The 26,646-nt window shown below is 47.8% G+C and overlaps 1 protein-coding gene, 1 long non-coding RNA gene and 1 pseudogene across 2 annotated transcripts; 2 read left to right on the plus strand and 1 right to left on the minus strand.

Moving 5' to 3' along the window:
• The first annotated feature begins 1,926 nt into the window (after positions 1 to 1,926).
• On the plus strand, positions 1,927 to 3,735 carry LOC125519074 (GDSL esterase/lipase At5g03600-like; annotated as a pseudogene).
• Positions 3,736 to 12,791: 9,056 nt separating this feature from the next.
• Positions 12,792 to 19,967, plus strand: LOC125519796 (ABC transporter G family member 44). The gene is made up of 20 exons (XM_048684565.2): positions 12,792 to 13,317; positions 13,737 to 13,857; positions 13,957 to 14,045; positions 14,358 to 14,442; positions 14,546 to 14,705; positions 14,790 to 14,920; positions 15,017 to 15,107; positions 15,348 to 15,649; positions 15,754 to 16,035; positions 16,113 to 16,429; positions 16,566 to 16,726; positions 16,823 to 16,926; positions 17,016 to 17,172; positions 17,262 to 17,363; positions 17,444 to 17,577; positions 17,667 to 17,999; positions 18,096 to 18,386; positions 18,468 to 18,551; positions 18,655 to 18,788; positions 18,877 to 19,967. Exons 1-20 carry the CDS (start codon positions 12,953 to 12,955, stop codon positions 19,790 to 19,792), a joined length of 4,359 nt encoding a protein of 1,452 aa, XP_048540522.1. The 5' UTR covers positions 12,792 to 12,952; the 3' UTR covers positions 19,793 to 19,967.
• LOC125519797 (uncharacterized) lies at positions 17,425 to 26,155 on the minus strand. Its single transcript, XR_007288320.2, has 4 exons — positions 25,765 to 26,155; positions 22,137 to 22,245; positions 21,675 to 22,045; positions 17,425 to 17,572 (listed from the first exon to the last, which is right to left on the minus strand). It is a non-coding gene; the product is annotated as an uncharacterized LOC125519797 (long non-coding RNA).
• Positions 26,156 to 26,646: the final 491 nt, after the last annotated feature.

Genomic DNA, 26,646 nt, shown 5'->3' on the forward strand with positions numbered 1-26,646 from the left:
CAATATTCATGTTTTGTCATTCTTAGCAATATGAAGACACGGAGATTTTATTTGGAATCTATGTACAATTTATTAAAATACAAATATTTCTTTTTTGAAATTTTTTTGAAAGGCCAAACATATTTCAAAATGATTAAAAATTTACAAAGCATGATCATATTCTGGAGAAAAAGAAACAAAAAAATTGAAAAGAACCAAAATACAAATAGAAAAAGGTAAAGGACGCAGGCTTTCTGGAAAAACAAAATCAATAATCTGAAAAGAGTTCACTAAAGTTTCAGCACAAAACTGAAAAAAAAGTTCATGGAGTTGAAAAATATTCACGTATTTGAGAAAAGTTTTGAATAATTTTTGGAAAATTTGCGCATTTGAAAAAAATCAAACAAAAAGATAAGATAAATATAAATAATATAATATAAAAACTTGAGTAAAAACAAAGCAAAACCGGCCAAAACTGCTCGATAGAAAAGGAAAACCAGAATCTTTCTTTTTAGCGTTATATTTGACATACTACAAAAAGATGGAAAAAGAAGAACTTTGACATAGGAGGTGAGGTATCCCACGTGGTTAACATGTCGGGTTATGAACCGTGAGGTTCTGAGTTTGAGGCTGACATAAAGCGCTTATTTTTTGAATGGCGCAAAAGAAATTGGGCCGAGCCCACCCCGGGGGGGGGGGGGGGGGGGGTACAACGAAGTAAATAAAGGGAAATAAAAAAACAAAACCAAAGAAAAAAATGCCAAACATAATAAAAAAGAAGAAAGACTGAGAAGATGCAAATCAAGAATAATAAAATAAGTAACGAGGCACAACAAGTCAGCTGTCCTAGTTCGTTAAAGCTGGTGGAAGTAAACTAGGTGTTTGGGAGTTCAAATCCTACCTCTCGCACCTACTTTTTGAAGGGGCATGCTACGCGTCGGCCGGCGGATCTTGTGCCAACCTCATCCTTACAATTACAACAACGAATGTGTTGCAGAACCTTCTGCAACAGAGGTCATGTTCAGAAACTTTTGCAATAGAACTCATGTTGCAGAAACTTCTGTAACAGATGTCTTGTTGCGGATTTTTTTCCCTAACAATTTTTCTTTTGCAGAATTCTTTTGCAACATAGGTTCTGTTGCAGAATCTCATTGTAACACATCACTTGTTGCAAAGCACCTTCGGTGAGTTCAAGGTGACAGTTCACAGCACTAAACACACTATGCTTAGGAGAAAAGATTGAGTGTGCACCCAGGAAGGAACGTGTCAAGTGGAGCACGGGGCGGATGCAGCCGAGTGATCCGCCGGCTGATTGGTAACATTTTCCTCTTTTGAAGCAAAGCTCGGTTTCTTAACGGTAAGATTTCTTTTCTTCATGCCTTAGTTTGGAGTAAAATACATGGTTGGTACAGAAAGTGGCCGTGGAAGTTCAGTTCATGCATCAACTTATTCTAGCATTTCCGGAACATATATATGGATGATGAGGAAATGTAAGAGGAATTCAGTCTGTTGACTCGACACCATTTCAAGGCAATACCCCGCCATTATCTTCTTCTGATCTAAATTCAAATGTACCAATTTTTACTTTGGTTCTACTTTGTCTGACGAAAATTATGCTTATTTACCAATAAGACCGAACAAGTCCTCATGCGAAACACAGTTTCTTATGAGCATTAGCGTTTTCCTGTTCAAGTATGACCGGTATAAGGTGCTGTTTTGAAGAGCCCCTTTGCAACTGTTACTGAGAAGGTGACACCCAACATCGAGGACAACGTTGAGCCGCTACAAAGACTCAAGACAGATCACAACGTAACGCAGCGATGGCTCCAACTAGGGCGGAGGTTAACAACAAAACCGGAGAGAACCCCGTCCGTGGGAAGGGCGAGGACAACCGGCAGCGCGGCCGACGAGCTGACGGCGGTGCGCAGCGGCGTGGAGGAGGTCTGATGGCCATAGGAGGGGAAAGAGGGCATGCAGAGATGAGCAGCTGGCCAGTGAACGACGACGTCCCGTCCATGACAAGCCCGATTTTAATTTGTTTTGCTGGTCAATCCGTGTCCGGCAGTGCTGTGGATCCGACTCTGATCGAGGCTGGCCGCAAGCCCGATTTCAACTTGTTTTGCTGGTCGATGATTCCATAAATTGAAGAGAGGGCCAGGCCATGATGTACGAGCATCGCAGCCAAGCGCTTTGAGTTCCTGGTTCTTCGTTGGCGAAAGAGTAGAGCGGCTGGGTGATCCTCGGGCCACCAGTAGTAGAACGATCCGCCTCATCGACGCAAAAGCGCCGCCGGGATCGATGAAGCTTCTTCCGGCCGCCCTCGGCCTCGTCCTCCTCCTCCTGCTCGTTCTGAATCCCAATGGCGTGGAGGCCCGGCCAGCCCCGGCCGTCGGCCATCAGAAGAAGGCCTCGAGCCCTACCTTCTTCGTCTTCGGGGATGACTTCGCCGACAACGGGAACCTCCCTCTGACCGACCCAGTCACCGAGATGTCGCGGCAATGGGCCTACCCCTACGGCTCCAACTACGTCGATGCCGATGGGTTTCCGCGGCCTAATACTCCGTCCGGCCGTTTCTCAAACTACAGAATCCAGTCGGATTTCATCGGTAAGTACTAGTACTATGTTGTAATGTTACACCAAAAAGGTACTCTGTTATATTTTAATCTCATGTTATACTGTAATCCATGGTGCATCACAATTAACCCTACTTGTTTGTTTTATTAATAACTTGCAGCAACAATGCTGGGATTGGAGGAAGCCCCTCCGGCGCATGCCCGCACGGCAAAGAAAACATGTGACCCATCGGGCATGACCTTTGCTACCGGTGGTGCAGGCGTGTTGGACAGTAAATCTTACGAGGTCCCCGCCCTCGCCAAGCAGGTCGACACTTTTAAGAAGATGGTCAAGGACGGGACCATCACGGAGAATCAACTAAGTCGCTCTGTAGCGCTCGTGGCCTTCTCCGGTAATGACTATGCAGGCACCGACGTCATTGGCCTAAGTAGCCCCAGCAATGTGAGTATCATATCCGCACAATGTATATATGCATACACGAATTTGAACTAATTTGTTTGTGCGTCTTACTAACTCATAATTTCCATGTATGCAATGTAGATTAATGCTTATATTGGGAAGGTGACAAAAGAGATTGCAACTAATGTGGATCAATTGTTGAAGCTTGGGGTGACAAAGGTTTTTGTCAATAACTTGCACCCTATCGGTTGCATGCCATCACACACCCGAACCAACAACTACACGACGTGTGATATTTTTGAAAACTTGGGTGCATCCATTCACAACGACAATCTGAAACAAATTATGACATCAAAGAAGAATGTCTACATCATCGACGTGTACACCGCCTTTGTCAATATTGTAGATCATGGGGCAGGTATGTATCTACATGCATTCAAAAGCGTCTCATTATTTTATAATTATCTTAATCTAGTTAGATGGGTTTGATTGTGTACATGAAATACTTTATCTGAACATTGTAAATTTCATGTGCATTAATGTAGGTAAAGGCTCGGAGTTGTCCAAACAATTTAAGCGCAAACTATCGCCGTGCTGCGAGAGTTTGAATTCGAATGGTTACTGCGGACAGCAGGACGAGTCATCCGCGGAGCTTCTGTACACTGTGTGTGACAACTCAAGCAAATTCTTCTATTGGGACGACATGCACCCAACACACCAGGATGGGAAGCTGTCATGAAACAATTGGAAAAACCCTTGAAGAAGTTTGTAGATCAACACTAGGTAGCCAGGTTTCATATGTCGTTGTAGCGATTTTCATGCATGATGACAATATTCTGATTGTATTTGTTCGATAGTTTTATAAGCATTTCAAAGACTGTACTTTCTGGATTTGAGTCTTCTTTTGTAGAAACTATACTCATAAGAAGTAATTATTGTATTCCATATGGCACATCTACAATAAAGATGTGTCCTAGCTATACAAACCGAGTGCTTAACTATATGCGGTTCAATAAGGTCGAGGCAATTTCACGCCGGTTGATTTTTTGTTGTCTGACATGGTCTACCGGGTCGGCGTGTTCTAGGGATGACAGGTATCTTGTCTCTGAACTCAGGATTAAGATAATTTTACCCATGGATGGGTATCTGTGGTACCCGACCCGAAGTATGGTTTAGATAAGTTTTTATGTTCATGTACAACGCTCAAACCCGATCAACAACTCTATACCCGCGCAACCAGACCCGATAGTCTGACTCGCAGGGTCCATAACTTTTTTTCCCAACAACCCATAGCAGTTCACTAACCTATCGCCTTTCCGTAGTGGCCTTTTTCCTCGCAGCAGTTCACTAACCCCTGACTGATGGCTACATGCGGTTGATTCGATTAGTATATCCATTGTATGGGCTTGTTTTCTAGCTGCCACCTTCCGATCCTACGAGCCTACGTACGCGACATTGATGCCTGAATGCATTCACCAAGTAATGATGTAAGTAACTGGCTTCCTTTACAAGCGCGTACATTGATGCACATAGACATAGTCAGCCTCCCTTGTTTTCAACCGCATTTCTGTCCGTGGTTGCTACATTGATGCACATACTCCATAGACATAGTCAGTAAGTAACTCGTGAGATTGGCTTAGACTCGGTCCATGCATGGTTGCTGGCTTGCTGCATTTCAGCTGCCCCCCTTGATTAGCGGCAGTAAAAAGATGCACACTTAATTACTTCGGACACACGCGAGAGACAATCTTTGATTGAACCAGTCAGATAAATTTACCATCAATCTCACGATGCTGATAAGTTGACAATCCATCCATCCATCCATCGAAGCAATCAAAACGAGACAGCTCACCGAAACGATGGCCGGAGACGGCCATCCTCTAGCTCACGTACGGCTCTACTTGCGTAGAAATTTACATGCGACCTAACAAGAATGGATGAATATGGAGCCATGGAGGATAATGTGCAGAACTAGAACATAATCACCATCATCTCCACAACCAGATCTCCCCCCTCCCCTCCGTCGCCCTCTGCGCGGGCGACCGAGGGGCCCCAACCCTAGCCGTCGGGTCACCGCTTCTTCCTCTCCCTCCCCTCCGTCGTCGCCGGTGGTCGGCGCCGGGCATAGCCTGTGCGTGAGACGACGGCGGCGGAGGCACTCCTCCCTCTCGCGGGTCATAGGGTGACGCGGGGCACCCTGGCTCGAGGGTGTGACCCCGATCTAGACTGCGGCGGCGCCGATCTGGTTCATGACAGTCCAGATCTGGACTACGGCGGAGTGGCGGCCGGCCGGCGTCCTACTGGCGGCTGTGATGGCAGCGTTCGCGACGGCGATGGCGATGGCTGTGCGTGGCGGCGTCGGAGGCGGCGCGGCGGCCTGCCCTATTTGGGCGACGGCGGCGGAGGCACTCCTCCCTCTCGCGGGTCATAGGGTGACGCGGGGCACCCTGGCTCGAGGGTGTGACCCTGATCTAGACTGCGGCGGCGCCGATCTGGTTCATGACGGTCCAGATCTGGACTACGGCGGAGTGGCGGCCGGCCGGCGTCCTACTGGCGGCTGTGATGGCAGTGTTCGCGACGACGATGGCTGTGCGTGGCGGCGTCGGAGGCGGCGTGGCGGCCTGCCCTATTTGGGCGGCAGCGGCGATGCGGTCGGCGGCGGCGTGGAGGGCCTGGTGGTCACATCAGCAGCACGTCCGGTTAGATCTGTTCTGACCGGTGCAGCCGACGATGGTGGTCACCTCTTCCGTCAGAGGTGGCCGGCCTGTGTCTGGCTGGTCGGATCTTGAGATTCATCGTCTAGTCCCGGATACGAGTCGGGGAGACATAGTTGCCGGTGAAAACCGAGCGTTGGCGGGCGATGGCGGCGTTTTCCCACCGTTACCTTGATGAATGTATCGTCATGTAACTGTTGTCGACCCGCTCGTGCTGCTTCAGGGGAAACTCTAGGATCTGATCTTCCAGACCGGACGATGGCGGTACTACAGTGTTATTTCTCTCTTGGGAGTATCGTTTGTGGAGCAGCGGTGGAAGACAGGGGCAGGAGGTGGAGCAGCTTCGTCTTGCACGGAGCTTCGGTGGAGCTGTCAAGTCATGCCTGACCGATAGGTGCTACGCTGAGTCATGCCTGGTTGGCAGGTGCTACGCACGACGGATCTTTCAGAGTCTTCATGTTTGGACGGACGAGCGCAAGACGGTGGCGTCGTTGGGTGTTGTGATGGCGTCGATGGATGTCCGGACTGGCAATGATGATGCGGATCTCTCTCCTGAAGATGGGAAGTGGTCCGATGATGACGGCGGCTTCTAAAACTTGTGCATGTGGTGTGCGCTTTAGGTAGGTTGTACCGGCTGTTGGTCCCAATACGTTATGTGGATGGATCGGCAACGACACTGATTTTAGATAGGGTTTTTATCATTTTTGCCACTAGTTGTGTCCCACTATTCAGTTTTACCATTAGAAGTTACAACTGCTCAAAAATGCCATCGATCCGTGAGATGTTTGCTCAAAAATGCCATCGTTCCGTTAGATGTTTCCTAAAAAATGCCATTAGACATTGTTATTTTCACATCAAACTCATTGACCATGTTATATGACAAAAATAAGCCTAGACCCACATGTCAGTTCTCTCTATCTCACAATAATAAGTGTGGCCCCGCTTGTCAGGAGTAACCAAGCGAATAGTTTTATAGGAAAATAAGAACATCGTTAGGATCAAGTGGGCCCCACACTTTATTGTAGTAAGATAGAAGGAGAGCTGGCATGCTGGTTCATAGGTATTTATATCATTATAACATGGCAAAAGAGATTTGAGATCACAATAATGGTGCCCAGTGGCATTTTTGAACATGTGTCTAACAAAGCAATGGTATTTTTTAGCAGTCGAAATTTCTAATGGCAAAAGTGAGTAGTGAGACACAACCGATGGCATAAATGATGAAAACCCACATTATCGTGTCTGTAGATATGAGTGATGGCTTTAGATGAATTGATGTATGTTCTTATCAGACCTTTGTGAAATAATTAATAAAGATGGCTGCCATGCATCGATTGATGCAAAAGCCAAGGATTTATTTTTTTTAAAAAAAAACTCATGGACGGCTGTACATGGCGTAGGGGCGCGCACGCCCACGCCTCGCTTTTGTCATCAACTTTGCACGGTCTCGGCGACTGCACTGGGGTGTAATTGACGATTGTATGCATCTTGTTAACTGATAAATGTTGGATAAATTAGCAATTTTTTGATTGATTTAATAAATCATGATGATAATGTTATAATATTAATCTCATACTTAAGATGTGAGCACGTATTACACATAGAGCAGATATTTTTCGACAAAGAAAATATATTAATATCACAAAGATACTAATTACACCTATCCTTCGCACCAACAAAATATCATCTAGACTTTGAGGATGCACACAGTGGTTAATCACTCACAATGGCAGTACACAAACAACCACCAAAGACAGCATACAGACTACATACGAGGTTTTTCAAAAGTGACGCCTCTAACAAAGGAACAGTACATAAGCGTCGTCGACGGCTGATCATAGTCTGAGTTCTCAAAACAATGCCTTCGACAAGGCCATTGCCAGGTACAACCAGCGAATGTCTGACCTTGGCTTTCATCCCGAGAATCGAGACCCGATACTTAAGGAGTACCACCAACATGAAGTCCTCCGGTGTTGTCGCCCCCACGCGCACGACTGGATCCCCTCCGATCCAAAAATCCAGGGGCATTTCGCAAATCCAATTAGATCTGTGATGAAGAATTCCGGAACTCGTCGGCAGCCAGATCGAGGAGGATTGACATTAGGAAGGTCGATGATTTGACCCGAGAAGAACACTAGGGCCTCCACCTTTATTGACCCAGGACATCAACCCCCACACCGTCAGCCCACGGGAACAGGCTGCCCTGATCTCCTCCATCGTCGAGTGGCAGGAGATGAGTGCCCATGCCGCCTGAGGTCTGGTCATCAAGGCCACCACAACCTCAAGCACGTCATGCCAGGCTGCCACCGCGCTGCAGATGCGAGGTTGTGCCTCCTCGCCGCCGCAGCAAGTCTACCCCAGCGCCGCCCACACGGCCACCTCAGCATCAGCACCACCAGCACCCGGGGGCACCGCCCTGGCTCTGAAGCTCCGCCGCCTAAACCGCGTCGTCTGGGGTCGACGTGCCGGCCGGAGTGCTCCCCGCGCGAGGGAACTCAACACGAGAAGACATCCCCGCCACTGCTGCCTGCCAAGTAGGCTTTACCTGACGGTGTGCGTCCTCCGACGGCTGTGGGAGAGAGGATGGAGATGACGGGGGCATCCACGTCTAGGTTTTTGCCCGAGCACCCCCCTCCCCCCAAGTGAGCGATGCGGGCGTCTGTTTAGTAGGGTTTAACTCCTCTCGAGCCGCCTCCCCGAGCAGATATATCTATATAAACAACTATTATAGCTAACAAACGAACAAATAAAAGAAGCATGAACAAATCACACCCTCCATGTGGTGGTAGCAGCGGTAGCGGCAACCTTCTTCTTGGCGACTTCGGGGTGTTTATCCATGGCGATGTCGGAGAGGTCGAGGACATATATAGTCGAAGTAGTGGAACCACATTGAGCAGTCGCGCCTGAGACACTCCCCAAAATCCTAATCGCTCTTCTCCCAGTCTAGGATCACAAAGGACGGGGTTTCGAATGCTTGATCTCTCATACAGGCCGCGTGCACGTGGTTGATGGGATGGGATCGCCGAAAGCAACAACAACGAAGGGAAAGATTGTGGATTATACACGAGGAGGTAGAGCATATGTGATTTGATCTGACGGCTAGGGTTGCCACTACCTCTAATATACTGTATATGTAATCGGGTATGGAGACCGAGTCGGCAACAGCCCACGATCCAATTAATTATTCGTTCTAACAGGCAAACATAAAGCGCATGCATGACACAAGTCTGATCTTGACTCGTTCACGAAACACGAGCACGTGCACGAGCCAGGCGGTTTGCAGGGAGGAGCGCACATATATCACTTCTCTTTTCAATCTTCAACAACATGTGGAAGAGAATTTCTTATAGAGAGGTCTTAACTTTCCTTGATTTCGTGAGATTGGCTTAGACTCAATCCATGGTTGTTGCATTTAAACTGCCCCCTTAATTAGGGGCAGTAAAAAGACGCATACTTACTTCGGACACACACGAGAAATAGTCTTCGATTGATCTAGTCATATGAATTTACCCCCAATCTCACAGTGTTGATAAGTTTATGATACATTTGATCGATCCATGGAAGCAATCAAGCTCATCCAAACGCCGGCTAGAGACGGCGATCATCGATTGATGGTTGTACTCTAAATAGATTCACATGCAACCTAAGAATGAATGGATGAATATGAAGCCGGTCTCCACACGATCTTGAAAGGCATGGAGCCATGGAGCCTTTCATGCAGGATCAGGACCTGCATGCGTTATCATCTCAACTAACGTGATCCCATCTGGTTTGGCTGTCAAGCGGCGACCGCAAACGACTGACCATGGCCTAGCGATCTTCCTTATTCAATACCAGGAAGACCCATCCCAATTCTTGTTTTTTTCTTTTCTTTTTTGAAGAAAAGAGGTTCACCCCTGTCGCATTTTATTGAAAACAAGGCAACCTGACTAAGAACTGTTCTCAGCACTCGGGCCGAGCCAAAGTAGCTGAGCCAAACTACAAACATGAGATAACCTCACAGTACAACTTAAGCAAAATAAGTCCTATGGATAGGAAGTCGCCAGAACAAGCGACAAAACATGCCCGACTTCGTTAAATATCAATCGGAAATTTAGAATAGCTACTACTACAGAAAGCTCGGCGTTGCCCTTACAGTATCTACAGCTAGGCGTCCCAAACCCTCCTTAAACGTCCTGACGGGCCACCCAATAACTAAACGGTCATGATATTTTGATCCAGACGGATACCTCAAACGGGCCTCGAACGTCCGGGCTGACCGGTACCCCTCATATCCAGCCCAAATATGAGACGGATATGGGGCGCCCTGGCACACCCGCCACGTCAAACCCGGCCCATGCTGACCTACCCGACCCCATATATATTCGTCCTCATCTGCGCATCGAAGCAAACCCTAACCACTCCCCTCCGCCACCCGAGCTCACCTCCGGTGGTCTCTGGCCTTCTCCGGCATGGCAGACAGCGGATCAGACTCCAACCAGTTCGGATCCGTCGACCGGGGTGTCATCCTGTGTGGGTTGGAGGAGGCGATGACAGTCTGCATTGCACTCCACCGCTCCCAGGCGGACAACGCCCGACCTACGGATGGATCTCACCGCCACGACTCCATAGCGTCGACTCACCAGGCGCTCAGGTCCTCCGGGGTTGGATCCTCGCGGTCCCGGCAGCCGGAATCCCTCCCCTTCCCCATCACCGGTCGGGCAGACTATGAGTCCCACCGGTACCGGGCAGCCCGCTGGGGGAAAGAGAGGATAAGGGCCGCTGAGGCCGTATCACGAAGGAAATGGCGGCGGCAGAGGCGGCTAATGCAACGCCGCAGGCGGCCACAGAGGAGGAAGCCATCCGCGCCCGCATTATGAAGAAACAGCAGCGGAGGAACACACGTGACCTTGCCCGAGAGCAGAATCGGGCAGTCCGTACCATGGCCGGACTGCCACTGAAGGAAGAGAAGGCGGACAGTGATGGTGAGGAGAGCTCATGCGACCAGCAGATTCGGCTCGATCCGTACCACGTCTTCGGTCGGTACTTCCACGAGAAGGACGGCAAGGGCGCCGGGAAGGGCAAGAGCAACCGTCGATGAACTTCACTATAGCCAAACATGCCAAATTTTAATAGTCCGATGGCATGTTTACTTAGTAGTGATGGAGTAGCCGTACAATGTGTGTGCATCGATATAGTTGCGTGAGTTTGTATCAATTTGAGATATGAAAATAGAGGTGTCCGGATATGGATTACATTATTTAAGGGGTGCCTAATCAGTGCCCGTGGACGCACCCGTCGGCGTGCGTTTCAGAGGCCGAATTTGCCAAGTCCGAGTGTAGATGTTTTTAGACCTACCCACATGATATGTCAGCTCCACGCAATTCTCAGAAGTTCTCCTTCGATGATCAAGGAGGAGCAAGCATTCCCGCATCAATACTCTGCACACAAGATTTTCCACTGGTGTAGTAGGACGCTTGTTCTTCCAAGGAGCAGTCTGACATCTTTCGAAACCAAGCCCTAAAAGCAAATATCATTGCGCAACGTCCATAAGCTCCAGATAGAAGTGGCACAGGCCATATTGATCACAAAAGTTTTAGTATCTTGAGCCCAACGTTCAGATAAGCCAATCATAGATCTCGGAGGATTAAAATTCAGAAATGACTCTCCAAAGTTCCCTGGCAACAAGGCAAACAAAGAACATGTGCTGGACATTTTCCAGCTCATTGCAGAAAAAGCAAGTTAGGTCATTAAGATGTTGTCATTTAGATATATTTTCTCTAGATAATTTTTTATTGTGAAAAGCCAACCAGAGAAAACCAAGAACCTCACAAGGATTGAGATTTTTCAGATTTTTTCCCATAAAGGGGCAGCAACCCCACCAAAATTGATCAACTTATAGAAGGAACATACACTATATACCCCAGATGCCTCCAAGGTCCACACCCGTCGGTCAACACTAGGACCCGGTACCAAAGGAGCAATTAGAGCATCTACAGCCATACTTCACAAATCGTGGACGTGTTCGCGGACAGTTACCGGTCACCTCTTATATTTTAGAATCGCAACCCGTCTTCATTTCTGGATCCTCAAATTCAAACTAGAACTTGCAATGTAATATTCATCTAGTATATAGTTAGGCTACCTACTCGTCATCGGATACGTCGATGATGTCCTTGTGGGAACCGTCAGCCTTGTGGTCATTGGCGGCGGGGCGAAACTCCTACGCGTCCTCCTCATCAACGAAGAACGCCTCACACGTCATGCCCGCCTTATAGATGTAGCGGCGGTTGGGTTGGCCTCGACCTCGAGCTCCGACTGGACTGACTCGAGGATGGCCTGCTGCTTCGCCGAGTCCACCGCTTGAGCGACCTCGAACTCCGCCGGCTTGCCCGGGCTGCTCCGGCGCCGGATCCGCCTCGCTCTCGTCCTCTTCATCCGACGACTCCACCTCCTCCATCTCCACGCCCAGCGCCTCCTGCTCCGGCGCACATCTCCTAATAGGAAGAAAGAGCGGGCGTCCGTCGGATGCACTAGCGAGGACAGGTGGCGGCGGATCACGCCGGGTACATACGCACGGGACGGGGTTTGCACTTTGCACATGGTCTTCACGAATTGTTATTTTCCGGGTGGTGCGACGGGGTCAAGCCGGATCTCCTTTTGCCCATTATTCGCCACGACTTGCTTGGCGCGGTTGGTGTGTGTGCTGCTGCATGCGCTGATGCTCGATGGCGATGGCGATTGCTTGGCGAGAGGAACTCGTGATTCGGTCGCCCGGGTCCTCTGTTTCTACAAAGAAAGAATATACCCGGTCTCCCCTCCCGTTCCCTCCTATGCCACCACAAACCAGGGGTTGGCAGTGAATAAACAAACACCGTCGGATGACCAGATCCCGCTCCCACACGGCTAAAGCGTGTTCCACACTGCGCTCTCGTTCATATTCAATTGCGCTCGGAAGCTCCCGCCCGCCTACCCCGTCTCCCCCCGCCCCGGTGAGTAGGCCATGCACGCATGGGCGCACGCGCTACCCGCCATTTTTCCTCGCCAGTCCACCTGCTCCCTCCTCGCCCCTGACCCCGATCGCCGCCGTTCAAACCCCCGGCTGCTCCCTCCACCAACCCACCCCACCCCACCCAGTAACGACCAACGAGTACCCCCTATATCTACGCGCCGGCAACTCCCCCTTTGAGCAAGCCAAGAAAGCTGGCATACAGCGTGCCACTGGACACTTGACTCGACGGTCATTGTCCCCGAACCTTGATCCGTCCTTCTTTCTGGGAGGGAGGGAGGCTGCCAGTCGGCCGGCCATGGACACTGCGGAGGCGGCGTGGGGGGTGGCGAGCCTGCGTCTAGGCTCCCGCCGGCTAGGCTCTCGCTCCTCGTACCGGGAGCGAGGGGCCGACGTCTTCTCCAGGGCGTCGTCGGCGGCCGGGGCGGGCTCCGAGGACGATGAGGAGGCGCTCATGTGGGCGGCGCTCGAGAGGCTGCCCACGCACAGCCGCGTCCGCAAGGGCTTCGTCGTCGGGGACGACGGCAGCGGGGTCGAGCTCGGACTCATCGACGTCGCCGCCCTCGGGTACCAGGAGAGGACGCGCTTGCTCGACCGCCTCGTGCGCGTCGCCGAGGAGGACCACGAGCACTTCCTGCGCAGGCTCAAGCAGAGGATAGACAGGTGGCTCCTCTCACCTGTTTGCGTTGCCCTGCTCTGCTTTGCATCCATCTCTCTGCTGTTGTCACCTATTTGCCATCAATCTCTCCACTTCATTCTGAAATATTTGAAGTTCTTCATTTGTCCTAACTCAAACTTCCATAAGTTTGACAAAATTCAGAGAATCATTTACTAATATCCACAACACCATATATATATAGTATGAAAATATTTATTCTCAGGAAAAAAAGGTATGAAAATATACCTAATGATGAATAGGTGAAAATGGTAAAAACATATTTCCTAACATATTTGAACATTTTCACCATTCATAGATCTCCTCTTGTTGTCAATCCGAAGCCCCGATCACGCGTTTGTTAGAAACTAAGCATGAAGGACGTCAACAGCAGATGATGAATTTCTTGCCTGCTCATTTGTTTCAGGGTTGGGATTGACTTTCCGACGATCCAGGTGCGATACGAGCACCTCAACATCGAGGCGCTCGCACACGTGGGGAACAGAGGCTTGCCCACCTTCATCAACACCACTCTGAATGTTCTAGAGGTACTGCCAGGAGCGCTGAAGCCACTATATGTTATCATGAATTCTAAGGAATATTCTTCAAGCCTGACCTTTTTTTTTTGTACCCGCCTTCTCTTTCAGACATTAGCCAATCTTCTTCATATTGTTCCCAACAAGAAGATACCCATCAATATCCTGCATGATGTCAACGGGATTATCAAGCCAAAGAGGTAACGCTTTTGGACGGGACCGTTATTTTTCATGTCGTTGCACGACCACCCACCAGGGTGATCAGAGTAGTCTCCAGTACTTCAGTTAGATTATATGTTCTGGAATCATGATAGCACAAAACCATATAATTTTCCAGGTGAAAAATTGTATGTTAAATGATCACCACTGTTTATGTTGTTGTAGACTTTTCTTTGTTGTGAAACATTCTTCAGTGTTGCATCACTCGTCGACTTTCCGTATTTGTGCCGTCCTTAAGCAACATATTTCAGTTGCGCTTGAGGTCTGATATCCGGTGTTCATGCAAAATTCAGGATGACGTTACTACTAGGGCCACCAGGATCAGGGAAGACTACACTGCTTCTTGCTTTGGCAGGGAAACTAGACTCTGATCTAAAGGTTAGACAGCATACTTGTTTATTAATCAACTAGACTGTGACAGCAATCTTGTTGTAAAGTTCCAGGAAACTTACTCTTGTGTGATATGATACGAATAAACCAGGTTTCAGGGAAAGTGACATACAATGGGCATGGAATGAATGAGTTTGTGGCTCAAAGATCAGCAGCTTACATATCCCAACATGACCTCCACATCGCTGAGATGACGGTACGGGAAACCTTGGCCTTCTCAGCCAGATGCCAGGGGATTGGAAGTAGATATGGTGAGCTCAAAATCCAATGACTTTATGGGAGACAATTTACTCCTCTCTATAATTGTGTGCTAATTCTTGGTGAACTTGTCCTAGACATGCTAACTGAGCTATCAAGAAGGGAGAAGGCTGCAAATATCAAACCAGACCCAGATCTTGATGTATACATGAAGGCAATATCAGTGGGCGGTCAGGATACAAATATCATCACTGATTACATCCTCAAGGTACTGAATCCAACAACAATATCTTGTTCTTGAATCCAACAACAATATCTTGTTCTTCAATGTGCTAAGCTCTGAATGTTATGCTGAACCCTGCAGATTTTAGGTCTTGACATTTGCGCTGACACCATGGTCGGAGATGATATGCTGAGAGGAATCTCAGGGGGGCAACGCAAACGTGTCACAACTGGTATGTCTGGTATTGCAAAATTGTCATGGATGCATAATTCTAAAAAAAAATTGTAGAACAAAAATGCCAAATTTCTTGAACATATCATTGCCAAGAGTTTTTCTGGAACCACAACATATACTTCTCATGCTTATCCTGTTGTACACTATACAAATTTCCATGAACATCTCATCTCGTTATCATAGCAGAATATGAGATCTGAGCATTTGCTGACCCTTGGTTACTTGAAATTTTCTGAAGGCGAGATGATGGTCGGGGCGGAAAGAGCACTGTTCATGGATGAAATCTCCACTGGCCTAGATAGCTCTACCACATACCAGATAGTGAAATCACTTGGACTAATCACCAACATCCTCGGTGGCACGACTGTCATTTCCTTGCTGCAACCTGCACCAGAAACATATAATTTGTTTGATGACATAATCCTCTTGTCGGATGGTCACATTGTGTATCAAGGGCCACGTGAACATGTGCTTGAGTTCTTCGAACTCATGGGCTTCAAATGTCCCGACCGGAAGGGGGTCGCCGACTTTTTGCAAGAAGTAAGTCAGCTCAAATGCTTTGTCAAAGTTTACTAATTTCCAAGCCTCATGATGTTGGTCATTTCACAATTTTGGTTACTGACACCAGCGAAATTAACTTACAGGTGACATCAAGAAAAGATCAGCCACAATACTGGGCAAGGAATGACCGGAGATACCAATACGTCCCAGTCAAGGAGTTTGCTCGTGCATTCCAGGCATTTCATGTTGGCCAAAGTCTATCTGCGGAGCTGTCTCGTCCTTTTGACAGGAGCCAGTGCCACCCTGCTTCACTGACGACCAAGCCGTACGGTGCCAGCAAGATGGAGCTGCTGCGCGCATGCGTCGAGAGGGAGTGGTTGCTCATGAAAAGGAATATGTTTGTCTACCGTTTCCGGGCTTTCCAGGTAAAGCCTCCCATTTCAGTTCAGGCAAATCTTCATACTTATAAGAGATTGATTGATTGATGGCACTACCTCTGCAGCTTCTGGTGATGACAACAATCGTGATGACACTGTTCCTGCGCACAAACATGCACCATGGTAAGGTTAACGACGGCATTGTCTTCATGGGTGCTCTGTTCTTTGCTCTAGTTGCCCACATGTTCAACGGTTTCTCCGAGCTCGCTATGGCCACCATAAAATTGCCGGTCTTCTTCAAGCAAAGAGATTACCTCTTCTTCCCTGCATGGGCTTACGCCATACCAACTTGGATTCTCAAGATACCGATATCTTGTGTCGAGGTCTCCATCACAGTATTCCTGGGTTACTACGTCATTGGGTTTGACCCAGATGTTGGAAGGTACGCGTCAAATATCCTCTTACTGTGGCAGACTAACAGTTAAACCATACGTCTTGCTGTCCTAGTTCTGGAGGAAGAAAAAGAACATCACAGACAAGTAGGTACCAATATTAATTATCTTGTTGTTTTCTTGCAGGCTGTTCAAGCAGTACTTGCTTCTGTTGCTTGTCAACCAGATGGCTGCAGCAATGTTCAGGTTTATCGCAGCACTGGGCCGGACCATGGTTGTTGCAAATACGCTGGCGTCCTTTGCACTTTTTGTGATGCTGGTGCTCAGTGGATTCGTCCTGTCACATCGTAATGCCCCTGAAAAACATTTTTCACTTGGTAGTTGAAATGTAAATTTCAGAGAGAAGATTAGTGACACCAGTTTCGTTTGCTTGTTCATGACAGATGATGTGAAGAAATGGTGGATCTGGGGCTACTGGGTGTCACCGCTTCAGTATGCCATGAGCGCCATTGCCGTAAACGAGTTCCTTGGACAAAAATGGCAACGGGTATGTAGCTGTTGTTTCCGCCGTGACAACAGTATTGGTCATTCGCATAACATGGTACTGTAGTTCTGACTGTCAAAACCATTTTGCAGGTTCTCCAGGGCTCCAACAATATCTTAGGAATTGATGTGCTCAAGTCCAGGGGCATGTTCACTGAGGCAAAATGGTACTGGATTGGCGTTGGGGCACTCCTGGGATACGTTGTCCTGTTCAACATCCTCTTCACCTTCGCTCTAAGCTACCTCAAACGTACGTAATTCAAAGCTTCTAAATGGAATTTTGCAATGCACATTTTGATCAAGCACTTGATCTGAGACCATTACTTGTATAACATGCAGCGTTGGGGAAGTCTCAGCAAATTCTTTCAGAGGATGCACTGAAGGAGAAGCATGCCAGTATCACCGGCGAAACTCCTGTTGGCTCTGTCTCTGCAGCTGCAGGTAAGGCCAGTTGCAGTAATGGTTGGATTTGGACATGATCATGGCAACATGTCATCTAAATGGCCAAACTTCTCTTGTAGGGAACATCAACAACTCGAGGTCAAGGAGAAATTCTGCCGCCCCAGGCGACAGTGGTAGGAAGGGAATGGTCCTCCCTTTTGCACCGCTTGCTGTTGCCTTCAACAACATGAGATACTCTGTTGACATGCCTGCGGTAATGCCAAAATTAGCTTTCGGTTTTCAAAGAATAAGAACATCATGTGAAGTACTAGTACTAATTAACTTGATTTTGTTGCATAACAGGAAATGAAAGCACAAGGTGTTGATGAAGATAGGCTGCTTCTGCTGAAGGGAGTGAGTGGCAGTTTCAAGCCGGGAGTCCTGACAGCACTGATGGGGGTCAGCGGCGCCGGCAAGACCACGCTGATGGACGTGTTGGCTGGCAGGAAGACTGGAGGCTACATCGAAGGTGACATCTCAATCTCCGGCTACCCGAAGAAGCAGGAGACCTTCGCTCGTATCTCTGGTTACTGTGAGCAGAATGACATCCACTCACCAAACGTGACGGTGTATGAGTCCCTGGTCTACTCTGCATGGCTCCGCCTGCCTTCTGATGTCGAGTCGGAAACAAGAAAGGTATATATATGCGTCCTTGTTCAGCTGGGGCACACAGGCCAGGGATACATTACACTTGTTCTGATCTGAACAATGCCATTTCATCATATTTCACAGATGTTCATAGAGCAAGTGATGGAGCTGGTGGAACTGAATACACTGAGGGATGCCCTTGTTGGACTACCTGGAGTGAACGGCCTGTCGACAGAGCAAAGGAAGAGACTGACGATCGCAGTCGAGCTCGTCGCTAACCCCTCCATAATATTCATGGATGAGCCTACCTCTGGCCTTGATGCCAGGGCCGCGGCTATTGTCATGAGGACAGTGAGGAACACCGTCGACACAGGCAGGACTGTTGTTTGCACCATCCACCAGCCTAGCATCGACATTTTCGAAGCCTTCGATGAGGTAATTGTTTATACTAGAAAATTCCTTTTTCATGCATGTTTCCAAAATTATCGTGATCCTGACATTCTTTTGGCCTTGCAGCTATTCCTGATGAAGAGAGGAGGGGAGGAGATATATGTGGGTCCTCTAGGGCACCAGTCGTGCGATCTCATCCAATACTTTGAGGTAACTTTGCCGTCCTTCTCATCCAATAATTTCCTCCTTAATTTCCTAGGTAGTTTTTTGGCTTTGATTGATAGTAACAGTTTGCTGGTATTAATTTTATCAGGGAATCGAACATGTCAGCAAGATCAAACCAGGGTACAATCCGGCAACTTGGATGCTGGAAGTGACCTCACAAGCACAAGAAGATATACTAGGTGTCAGTTTCGCGGAAGTCTACAAGAACTCAGACCTCTACCAGTAAGTAGTCATTAATTTTGCATGTTTGCCAAAGAAAAAACGAAAGGCCTGATGGACTGACAAACACGATGTACTATGTATTTTGCAGGAGAAACCAGAGTGTGATCAGGGACATCAGCAGGGCCCCTGCTGGCTCCAAGGATCTCTACTTCCCGACGCAGTACTCGCAAAGCTCTGTCACCCAATGCACGGCATGCCTGTGGAAACAACACCTGTCCTACTGGAGGAACCCTCAGTACACAGTGGTCCGCTTCTTCTTCTCCCTCGTGGTGGCGCTCATGTTCGGCACCATATTCTGGCAGCTCGGGGGCAAGACATCAAGGACACAGGACCTGTTCAATGCGATGGGGTCCATGTACGCTGCGGTGCTCTTCATGGGGATCTCCTATGCCTCGTCGGTGCAGCCTGTGGTGGCCGTGGAGCGGACGGTGTTCTACAGGGAGCGGGCAGCTGGGATGTACTCAGCGCTTCCGTACGCATTCGGGCAGGTGGTGGTGGAGCTCCCCTACGTGCTGGTGCAGTCGCTGGCGTATGGGGTGATCGTCTACGCCATGATCGGCTTCCAGTGGGACACCAAGAAGTTCTGCTGGTACCTCTACTTCATGTACTTCACTCTGCTCTACTTCACCTACTACGGCATGCTCGCCGTGGGGCTCACCCCCAGCTACAACATCGCCTCCATCGTCTCCTCCTTCTTCTACGGCGTGTGGAACCTCTTCTCGGGCTTCGTCATCTCACAGCCGACAATGCCGGTGTGGTGGAGGTGGTACTCGTGGGTGTGCCCGGTGTCATGGACGCTCTACGGGCTGGTGGCCTCGCAGTTCGGCGACCTCACGGAGCCACTCCAAGACACCGGCGAGCCCATCAACGTCTTCCTCAAGAACTTCTTTGGATTCCGCCACGACTTCCTGGGTGTCGTCGCCATCGTCACCGCCGCGTTCGCCATCTTCTTCGCTGTCGCCTTCGGCCTCTCCATCAAGGTGCTCAACTTCCAGAGAAGATGATCCATCACAGAGTGCACAGATGGACCAACAGGTCAATCTGATCTGCACATGTATACATATAAACCCTTGCGTAGCAATAGTATACTCAGTACCAAGGAAATTGTACTAGTATATAGATAGTGAAGATATTTTTTTGGGTAAATTCGATAAACCAGAATGGCTGTTTAAGCGGCTAGCGGCTCTTGTTTCCCCTTCCTCTTTTCTCTCCAGCCCCTCCTTTGAGAGTTGTTTGTGATGACTCGGCTCGTGCCCCCTCCCTCTCCGCCGGCGCCGCCGGCCAGAGCAGGTATGGGAGAGGACTGCGGGTAGGTCCTGTGCATAAGTCTAGGGTTTACCACAGGGGTGTGAGCGCTATGCCAGCTAGGAGAAGGCCACTGTCGCATGCAAGCGGTGGCCAGTGCATGACGGCGATGCTCCTCCTACTCGCGGTGCTCCACTGGTGGGAGCAAGATGCAGTGGGAGACTGCAAAGCTGACGCCTCCATGAATAAGATCGAAGGCTACCTTTTCAAGAAGGGGAAAGTCCTCAGCCAACCTATTACTAATTATTCTATTGTAAACAAGGTCCAAGTATCACAAGGTTCAACGAAGTAAATAAAAGCCACATATATACCGCCCAAAGAGCAATGGGAAAAAAGGTAGAAATAAGTGAACCTTCATGCATCACCAATCATACTAATAGGCTGCTAACCAAATCGGTTGAATAAATCACAAGCGACCATCACCCATTAGTTGCATCCAAAGACCGTGGGCGCCCGCTCCTCCCCGCGAAGCAAGGGCTAAGGACCACGTCTAGGTCCTTCATTTCTAGCTCATTTGCTTGAAGGCTACCAAGATCTAGAGCTTGTTTATTTGCCATGTTTGCTCTCTTAGTCACCATGGTGGAGAAGGGGGAAGGTGGAGGGGGAAGATCGAACGTCCGACAGGTTTTGAAGCCAATTTGTTCGTGGAGCTCATTCTCAGTGGCGTGTGTGCGCTGCCCACCGAAGCTTTCCTCCCCTAGTCCTAAAGGATTCACTTTGGTGGTTGATGGCTGGCCTCCGACACCCTGTTGATGTATCCTCTGGTTGAATGACGACCGTGTGGAACTTTTGGCTACTTTTCTTCCCCTCGGCCTGAAGAGCCTATAGGGAGGGAGTTCGGCCTCCGCCACACGTCGACATCCTCTTACTCCGGCAAGCTGCCGGCGGTGGTCCTGCGGCGGATGTAGTGCTCCAATTGATTTTGTCCCTGGTGACACTAGGTTTGGTTATGTGTCAAAGCCTACAAGTCAGGACCAAATTACAATCTAGTTCTGTGATCTGGGGTCTTTCCTATAAGATGCAACTTTCCTTATGGGTCCTTGTGCAAAATACGGTTGTAATGTATAGCTTCTAATATCTAGTGCAGTCTAGGTCCTTCTGGACCCTTCCCCTACTAGAAAAAGATAAACCAAAAAGCCATTGTTGCATGTCAAACCTTAGGAATATGTACCATTGTAATATTGCACTAGCCAATATGATTTGTGTTTGTAAATGCCACCCACCCCAGCTATGTATTATACTTTCGTGGGGCCAGAACGATCTTTCATTCCACCCTTCTATTTCTTCCTCTTGCCCCATCGATAGGCCCTTGACAAACTAGAGCCGAGCTTGTCATCAAGCTCCTGCTCCTACCTACGATCTTCTAAATTTCTTTTTGTGGGGAGAACGATATTGTCAGTAACTGCAACAGTTGAGTTTTTATATTCTACTAGCACAACGCATGTGCTTCGCTATAGCGCAGACACCAGTTGCCAGGAACCAGGGCCGGCCGATTGTCTAGACATATTTATGACATATCATATAGTGTGCTTAGTGCCAGATGAATTCATGTATCAAATAAACAGGGAAGGTGGGAATTACTTGAGGCGAGGGGCTTCGCTGGAAGGAAGGAATCGAGCCAATCCACCACCTCACGGCGCAACTGCAACTTTCATGCAAACATCACCTGCCCAGTGCCCACCATCAACACCACAGCATCCCTGCAGCCCATGGAAGTCCTTTGACACGCCTAGAGCATGTGACTCAACCTCCGCTCCGTACCCATAACCCGTGGCATCTTCCAGTAGTAATGCACAATGCGGCTGCCCCTCTCCTGCGAAAGGAATTCCTCCCACCAACCTCACAAGCTTTGAACTGTCCTCCCTCTCCATCCTTATAGCAATACCAACAGGACGCATCCCAACACATAGAATGCCAAGGAGACTTGGGGGAATTCTTGATGACTAGTACGGCTTGAATCGGAGGCCAAACAGAGTAGCGCATTAGTAATTATAATGTGACAAGATGGATTCATTCCGTCCAGAAAAGAGAATTCCAACTAACCTTGATGCACATGTGGATCTGAAAACAATGCCAGCCCATATTGTTAAGGAGCATCCATGTCAATTGGATCAATGTTGGCAAATCCACAATATGGAAGATTACCAATAGGCTGAAGGTGACAGAAAAAAACAGTGTTATTGGCACTGACTTTTATATTACCGTTGATCTCTTTATTAGTTCAAATAAATTACACCTCCTTAGATGGAAATACGCATATGACATGGATCAAACAAATTCCTGTCATCCAGATACATCACTTTTATCAAATATCAGATGCATCATGCCATGCTTTACGCAGTTTTTCTACATCTCTGTAAAACAATGAAGTGTTCAAACGTACAGGATATGTAGAAATTACAGGAAATCCATCAATATCCAGCAATCAGGCGTATGGTGAGGGATCGTGCTGGCAACTTATCTGGAAAGCTAAGGTTCCACCAATGTTTCGATTTTTTGCTTGGCAACTGGCGCAGAACGCTTTGGGGACGCGGGATAACAGACTGAAGGAGAATCCTGATTTACATTACATGCTCTATATGTGGGAGTAATAACGAGGATGGGCGACACACAGTTCTGTTTTGACCAAAGCAGGAGCCCTACGTGATCCCATGCACATGCGCTGGAGCTTACCTCCAGAGCATGTGTTGCTGCACCCAGGGCCGGATTGGCTATTGTTGGTCCCAGGTCATCTGTCAGACCAGGAACAAGCCCATATCTTCCTTGTACTGTCGAGATTAATTATGGCATTAGCGAAATGACTTCCTTCATGCAGAGGGCAAGGCGAAGGTGGAATACTCGGTCCATTTTTTGATCAATCTTTGGGTATCTATGTGGAACATAAAAGAAGAATACATGCGTGGATAACTGGATATCAAAGGGAAAGCACTATGTCCTGAATTTGTGGTTCCGGTGGAGAAGAAGGCTAGGGAGACCTAATGGATTGCCTGGTGCCCTCCACCGGAGGGATGGGCAAAGTTAACCAGTGATTTAAGATTTAATCCATCCACACATGAGGCGGCATTTGGTGTGGTAGCGCGTAATTGCAGAGGGAAAGTATTACTGCAGCGACAATACCAAGTGGTCGGTGTCATGATTCAGAGGAAGCAGACTATTTGGCATGTGTGATAGGGATCTAACTATTCATCGACAATACTCTTAACAGAGCAGAGCAGGAGGAGATAGATCGATCTCGTGCCACCAGCAGCACAAGATTTGGAGGCTGCCGTCGGCGCTTCAGGATGTTAGTTATCGGCATACTCGGAGGGGGCGAACAAAGTTGCACATGTTGCTGCTAGGGCCTAGGAGTGCGAACAAACCCGTCTGGATCCTGGATGCACCACCTGTTATTTTTAAGCTTTTCTTGCATGATTGTGAAGACATTATAATTAAGTAATGAAAGCCCCTTTCACTGAAAGAAAAAAGAAAGAAATGAATCAACAGAATCACAGAAGAAAATGCACTTCCTGGAAAATTCAAGCATTTTCTGGTTGGTCATGACAAGAAATGTCAAACAGTTTCCAAAAAAAGGGAAACATCAAAGGATGCCAAAACTTTCTATGTTCTTGTTGTGTCCCGCTGGAGACCATACCGGAATTTGTTGCACTCTACAAGTGAATTTCAGGACGGATTTTATCAATTGCTTTTGGTGCCCCGATACAAATCTGATGCTTGATTTCTATAACCAAAGTACCATAGTCCCATTCCTTATTTTAAACTTGGAAGTTCCAAATGATCTTTTCCTTGGAAAAAATCTCAGTCAACTCATTTTTCTAACCTGTACAAACTGGGAGATATTAACCATGGGAATACACATTCGCCAAGATTATTAGCCATTGCTGGGCTAATAAAAGATGATAAGACCCTGATGGTGTAGGGTGTCCTAGTTCAGAGGCTGCGGCTGGTCATATCCATGCATCACAGCTGGGGCAGATGAGGGCGACGAACTGAAGGCGGTGCAGCGGACGAAGGAGGCAGTGGCAGGCCACGAGAATGGAGACGGAGAGCTCGGAAACAGCAGAGCTAGGACGCATGCTGCAGTGCGGCCAGTCGGGACGCAAGGGGCTAGCGCTGCTGCAAGAACAAAGGCATTTGAGGGGTGGCGGGTTTGGCTAGTGAACGGTGTCCAGTACAAGAATCCAGTGGTGAATTCAGGAAGAAAATGGAGGGTGGGCTCAAAGTTAACGGTGAGAAAATTAAAACACCCTTCAGATGAAGAACACATTATCTGCAAATCCTTTTGTCCAAACAAGCTGAATTTTTCCCAGATTACTACTGGAAACATATAGTATTTACTTTATTTTTTTCAAAAATATCAATTTTTGAACGAAAATTTGAAACTGTCTAGATAAATAGCCATTATCTCCTAACCATTTTGTCCAAGTAAGCTCAAAACTTTCCCAGATTAATAATGGAAATATGCAGTATTTGCTAGAAATTTTCTGGATGTTTTGCAAAATATCAAATTTTGAATCTATATTTAGAAAAGCAGCCATTATCTCATAGCTCGTTTGCCCAAATAAGCTCTAAATTCCTCAGATTACTACTGAAAACATGTACTAGTATTTACTGGAAGTTTTCTGAATTTTTTGAAAAATATCAATTTTTGTACTAAAAAATTGGTACTGCCAATTTAAACAGACGATATAAGTACAACTAGCTACTGACTAGAAAACTAAACTAGTTAGTATTATTTCTCTTCAATTTTCCATATAAACAACGAAACAAGAATAGAGATTAGTTCAAGGATAATAATTATAAATACAACTAGCTAGGAACTGGCTAGAACTGAACTAGCTAAAAAAAGAGACGGCCTACAGGACTAGGCTAGCTACCTTCTCCATATGCTCCAGGAAGAAAGTATATGGAGGCAAGTGAGTACACAACTTTTGCAAAGCATGTGTGCTTTCATAGTCGAAAGAAGTCCACATCACCCCCTGTGGTTTCAGAAACCGGCTAACCTACCCACCCCCCAACTCTGAAACCAGTTAACTAATCCCCTCAGATATCTAATACCAGCCAGACTGATAGAGGACTATCTAGTTGGCGTCTGACATCTAAATTCAGCAAGGGTCGTTACAGCCTTGCAGGTGTGCAAGTTTCAATGCGTAGTCAACACAGAGTACGAGTGTGCTGCCGTGCTGGGCATGGAAGAGCTGAGCGCCTAACCTGAACTCCTGGAGTCGTCGCGCCGCTACCTTCAAGCGGCGATCATCACGTCTTGCCCCGCCGCCGTCTCGTCGAAACAAACCGGAGGAGCAGTTAACTAAGTTAAGTCTCAGACCCACCCTACCAAGCCGACATGGCCATCCTGTAGAGCCACGCAAGCAAAACCACCGGCAGATACCACTTTAACTTGGATTAGGGGGTGCCTTGGCTGGTTTTCCCTTCGTTCGGAATTATTTGTCACAGAAATGGATGTATCTAGACGTATTTTAGTTCTAGATACATCCATTTTCGAGACAAGTAATTCCGAACGGAGGGAGTAGTATTGATATATCAGGGGATTAGTTAACTGGTTTCAGGGTTGGGGGGCTGGGTTAGCCGGTTTCTGAAACCACAGCGGGTGATGTGGACTTCTTTCTTCATAGTCTCATCTCATCTCTAATCAACGGACAGAGAAGAAAACGACCTTGTCCGGCGGAAGTCCGCGCGCTCGCTGCAGTCGGCGTGGATCCGCGGAGTGCCTCCTGGACAGGCGACGGGAGAGGGAGGAGCCGACGAGAGGCGGAGGACCGTCGCGACGGGCGACGACGGATGGCCTCCCGCGGTGGGCGGCTGGGGGCAGTCTCGCCAGCGTGCCGCAGTGCGCCCGTGTCGGCGTAGCCTCCTCCTTCCGATCCGGCGGCGTGGCGACCGAAGAGCTCCGGCCGTCCGGTGGCGGCTAGGTTTGGCGCAGGGGTGCGGGCGTGTGGCTGGCGACCAGCCGCGCGAGCGTCGAGGGGAGGTCCTCTACAACGTTTTTTTCTTTTGGAACGGGAGGTCCTCCATCAATAATCTCCCGCAAATTCAAAAATAAAACATGAATTTGAAAAAATGTTCACGAACTTGAAAATGTTTCTAATTTTTTTAAAAGGCCACAACATTTGAAAAAAGTTCATGGATTCCAAAAATATTCTCAGATTTTAAAAATGTTCACTAATTTTTTTAAAAAGTTCATGAATTTAAAAACTTTACATGTATTTGAAAGAATGATCAAGGATTTTCTTTTAAATTATGCATTTAGAAAAACTTCATGGATTTTGAAAGAGTAAAATACACTAGAGGTCCTACAAGTATTACAAGTTCAATCTTATATATGTATTTTTGTGGCGACTTTTAGGACCTAATTGATACACTTGGAATACTTTTAGGACTCGCGGTGAACAACTTATACACATTTAGGACTCACGGTGAATGATTTCAAACTTTTAGGGCATACTTGACACAATTGGAATACTTGTACGGCCTCCGGCGTATTTTACTCATTTTGAAATATGTACATGAATTTGAAAATTGTTCATAAATTTTTAAA

Source organism: Triticum urartu, chromosome 7A, assembly GCF_056163025.1.
Source record: "Triticum urartu cultivar PI428250 chromosome 7A, HENAU_Tu73, whole genome shotgun sequence".
Classification (NCBI taxonomy): Eukaryota; Viridiplantae; Streptophyta; class Magnoliopsida; order Poales; family Poaceae; genus Triticum; species Triticum urartu.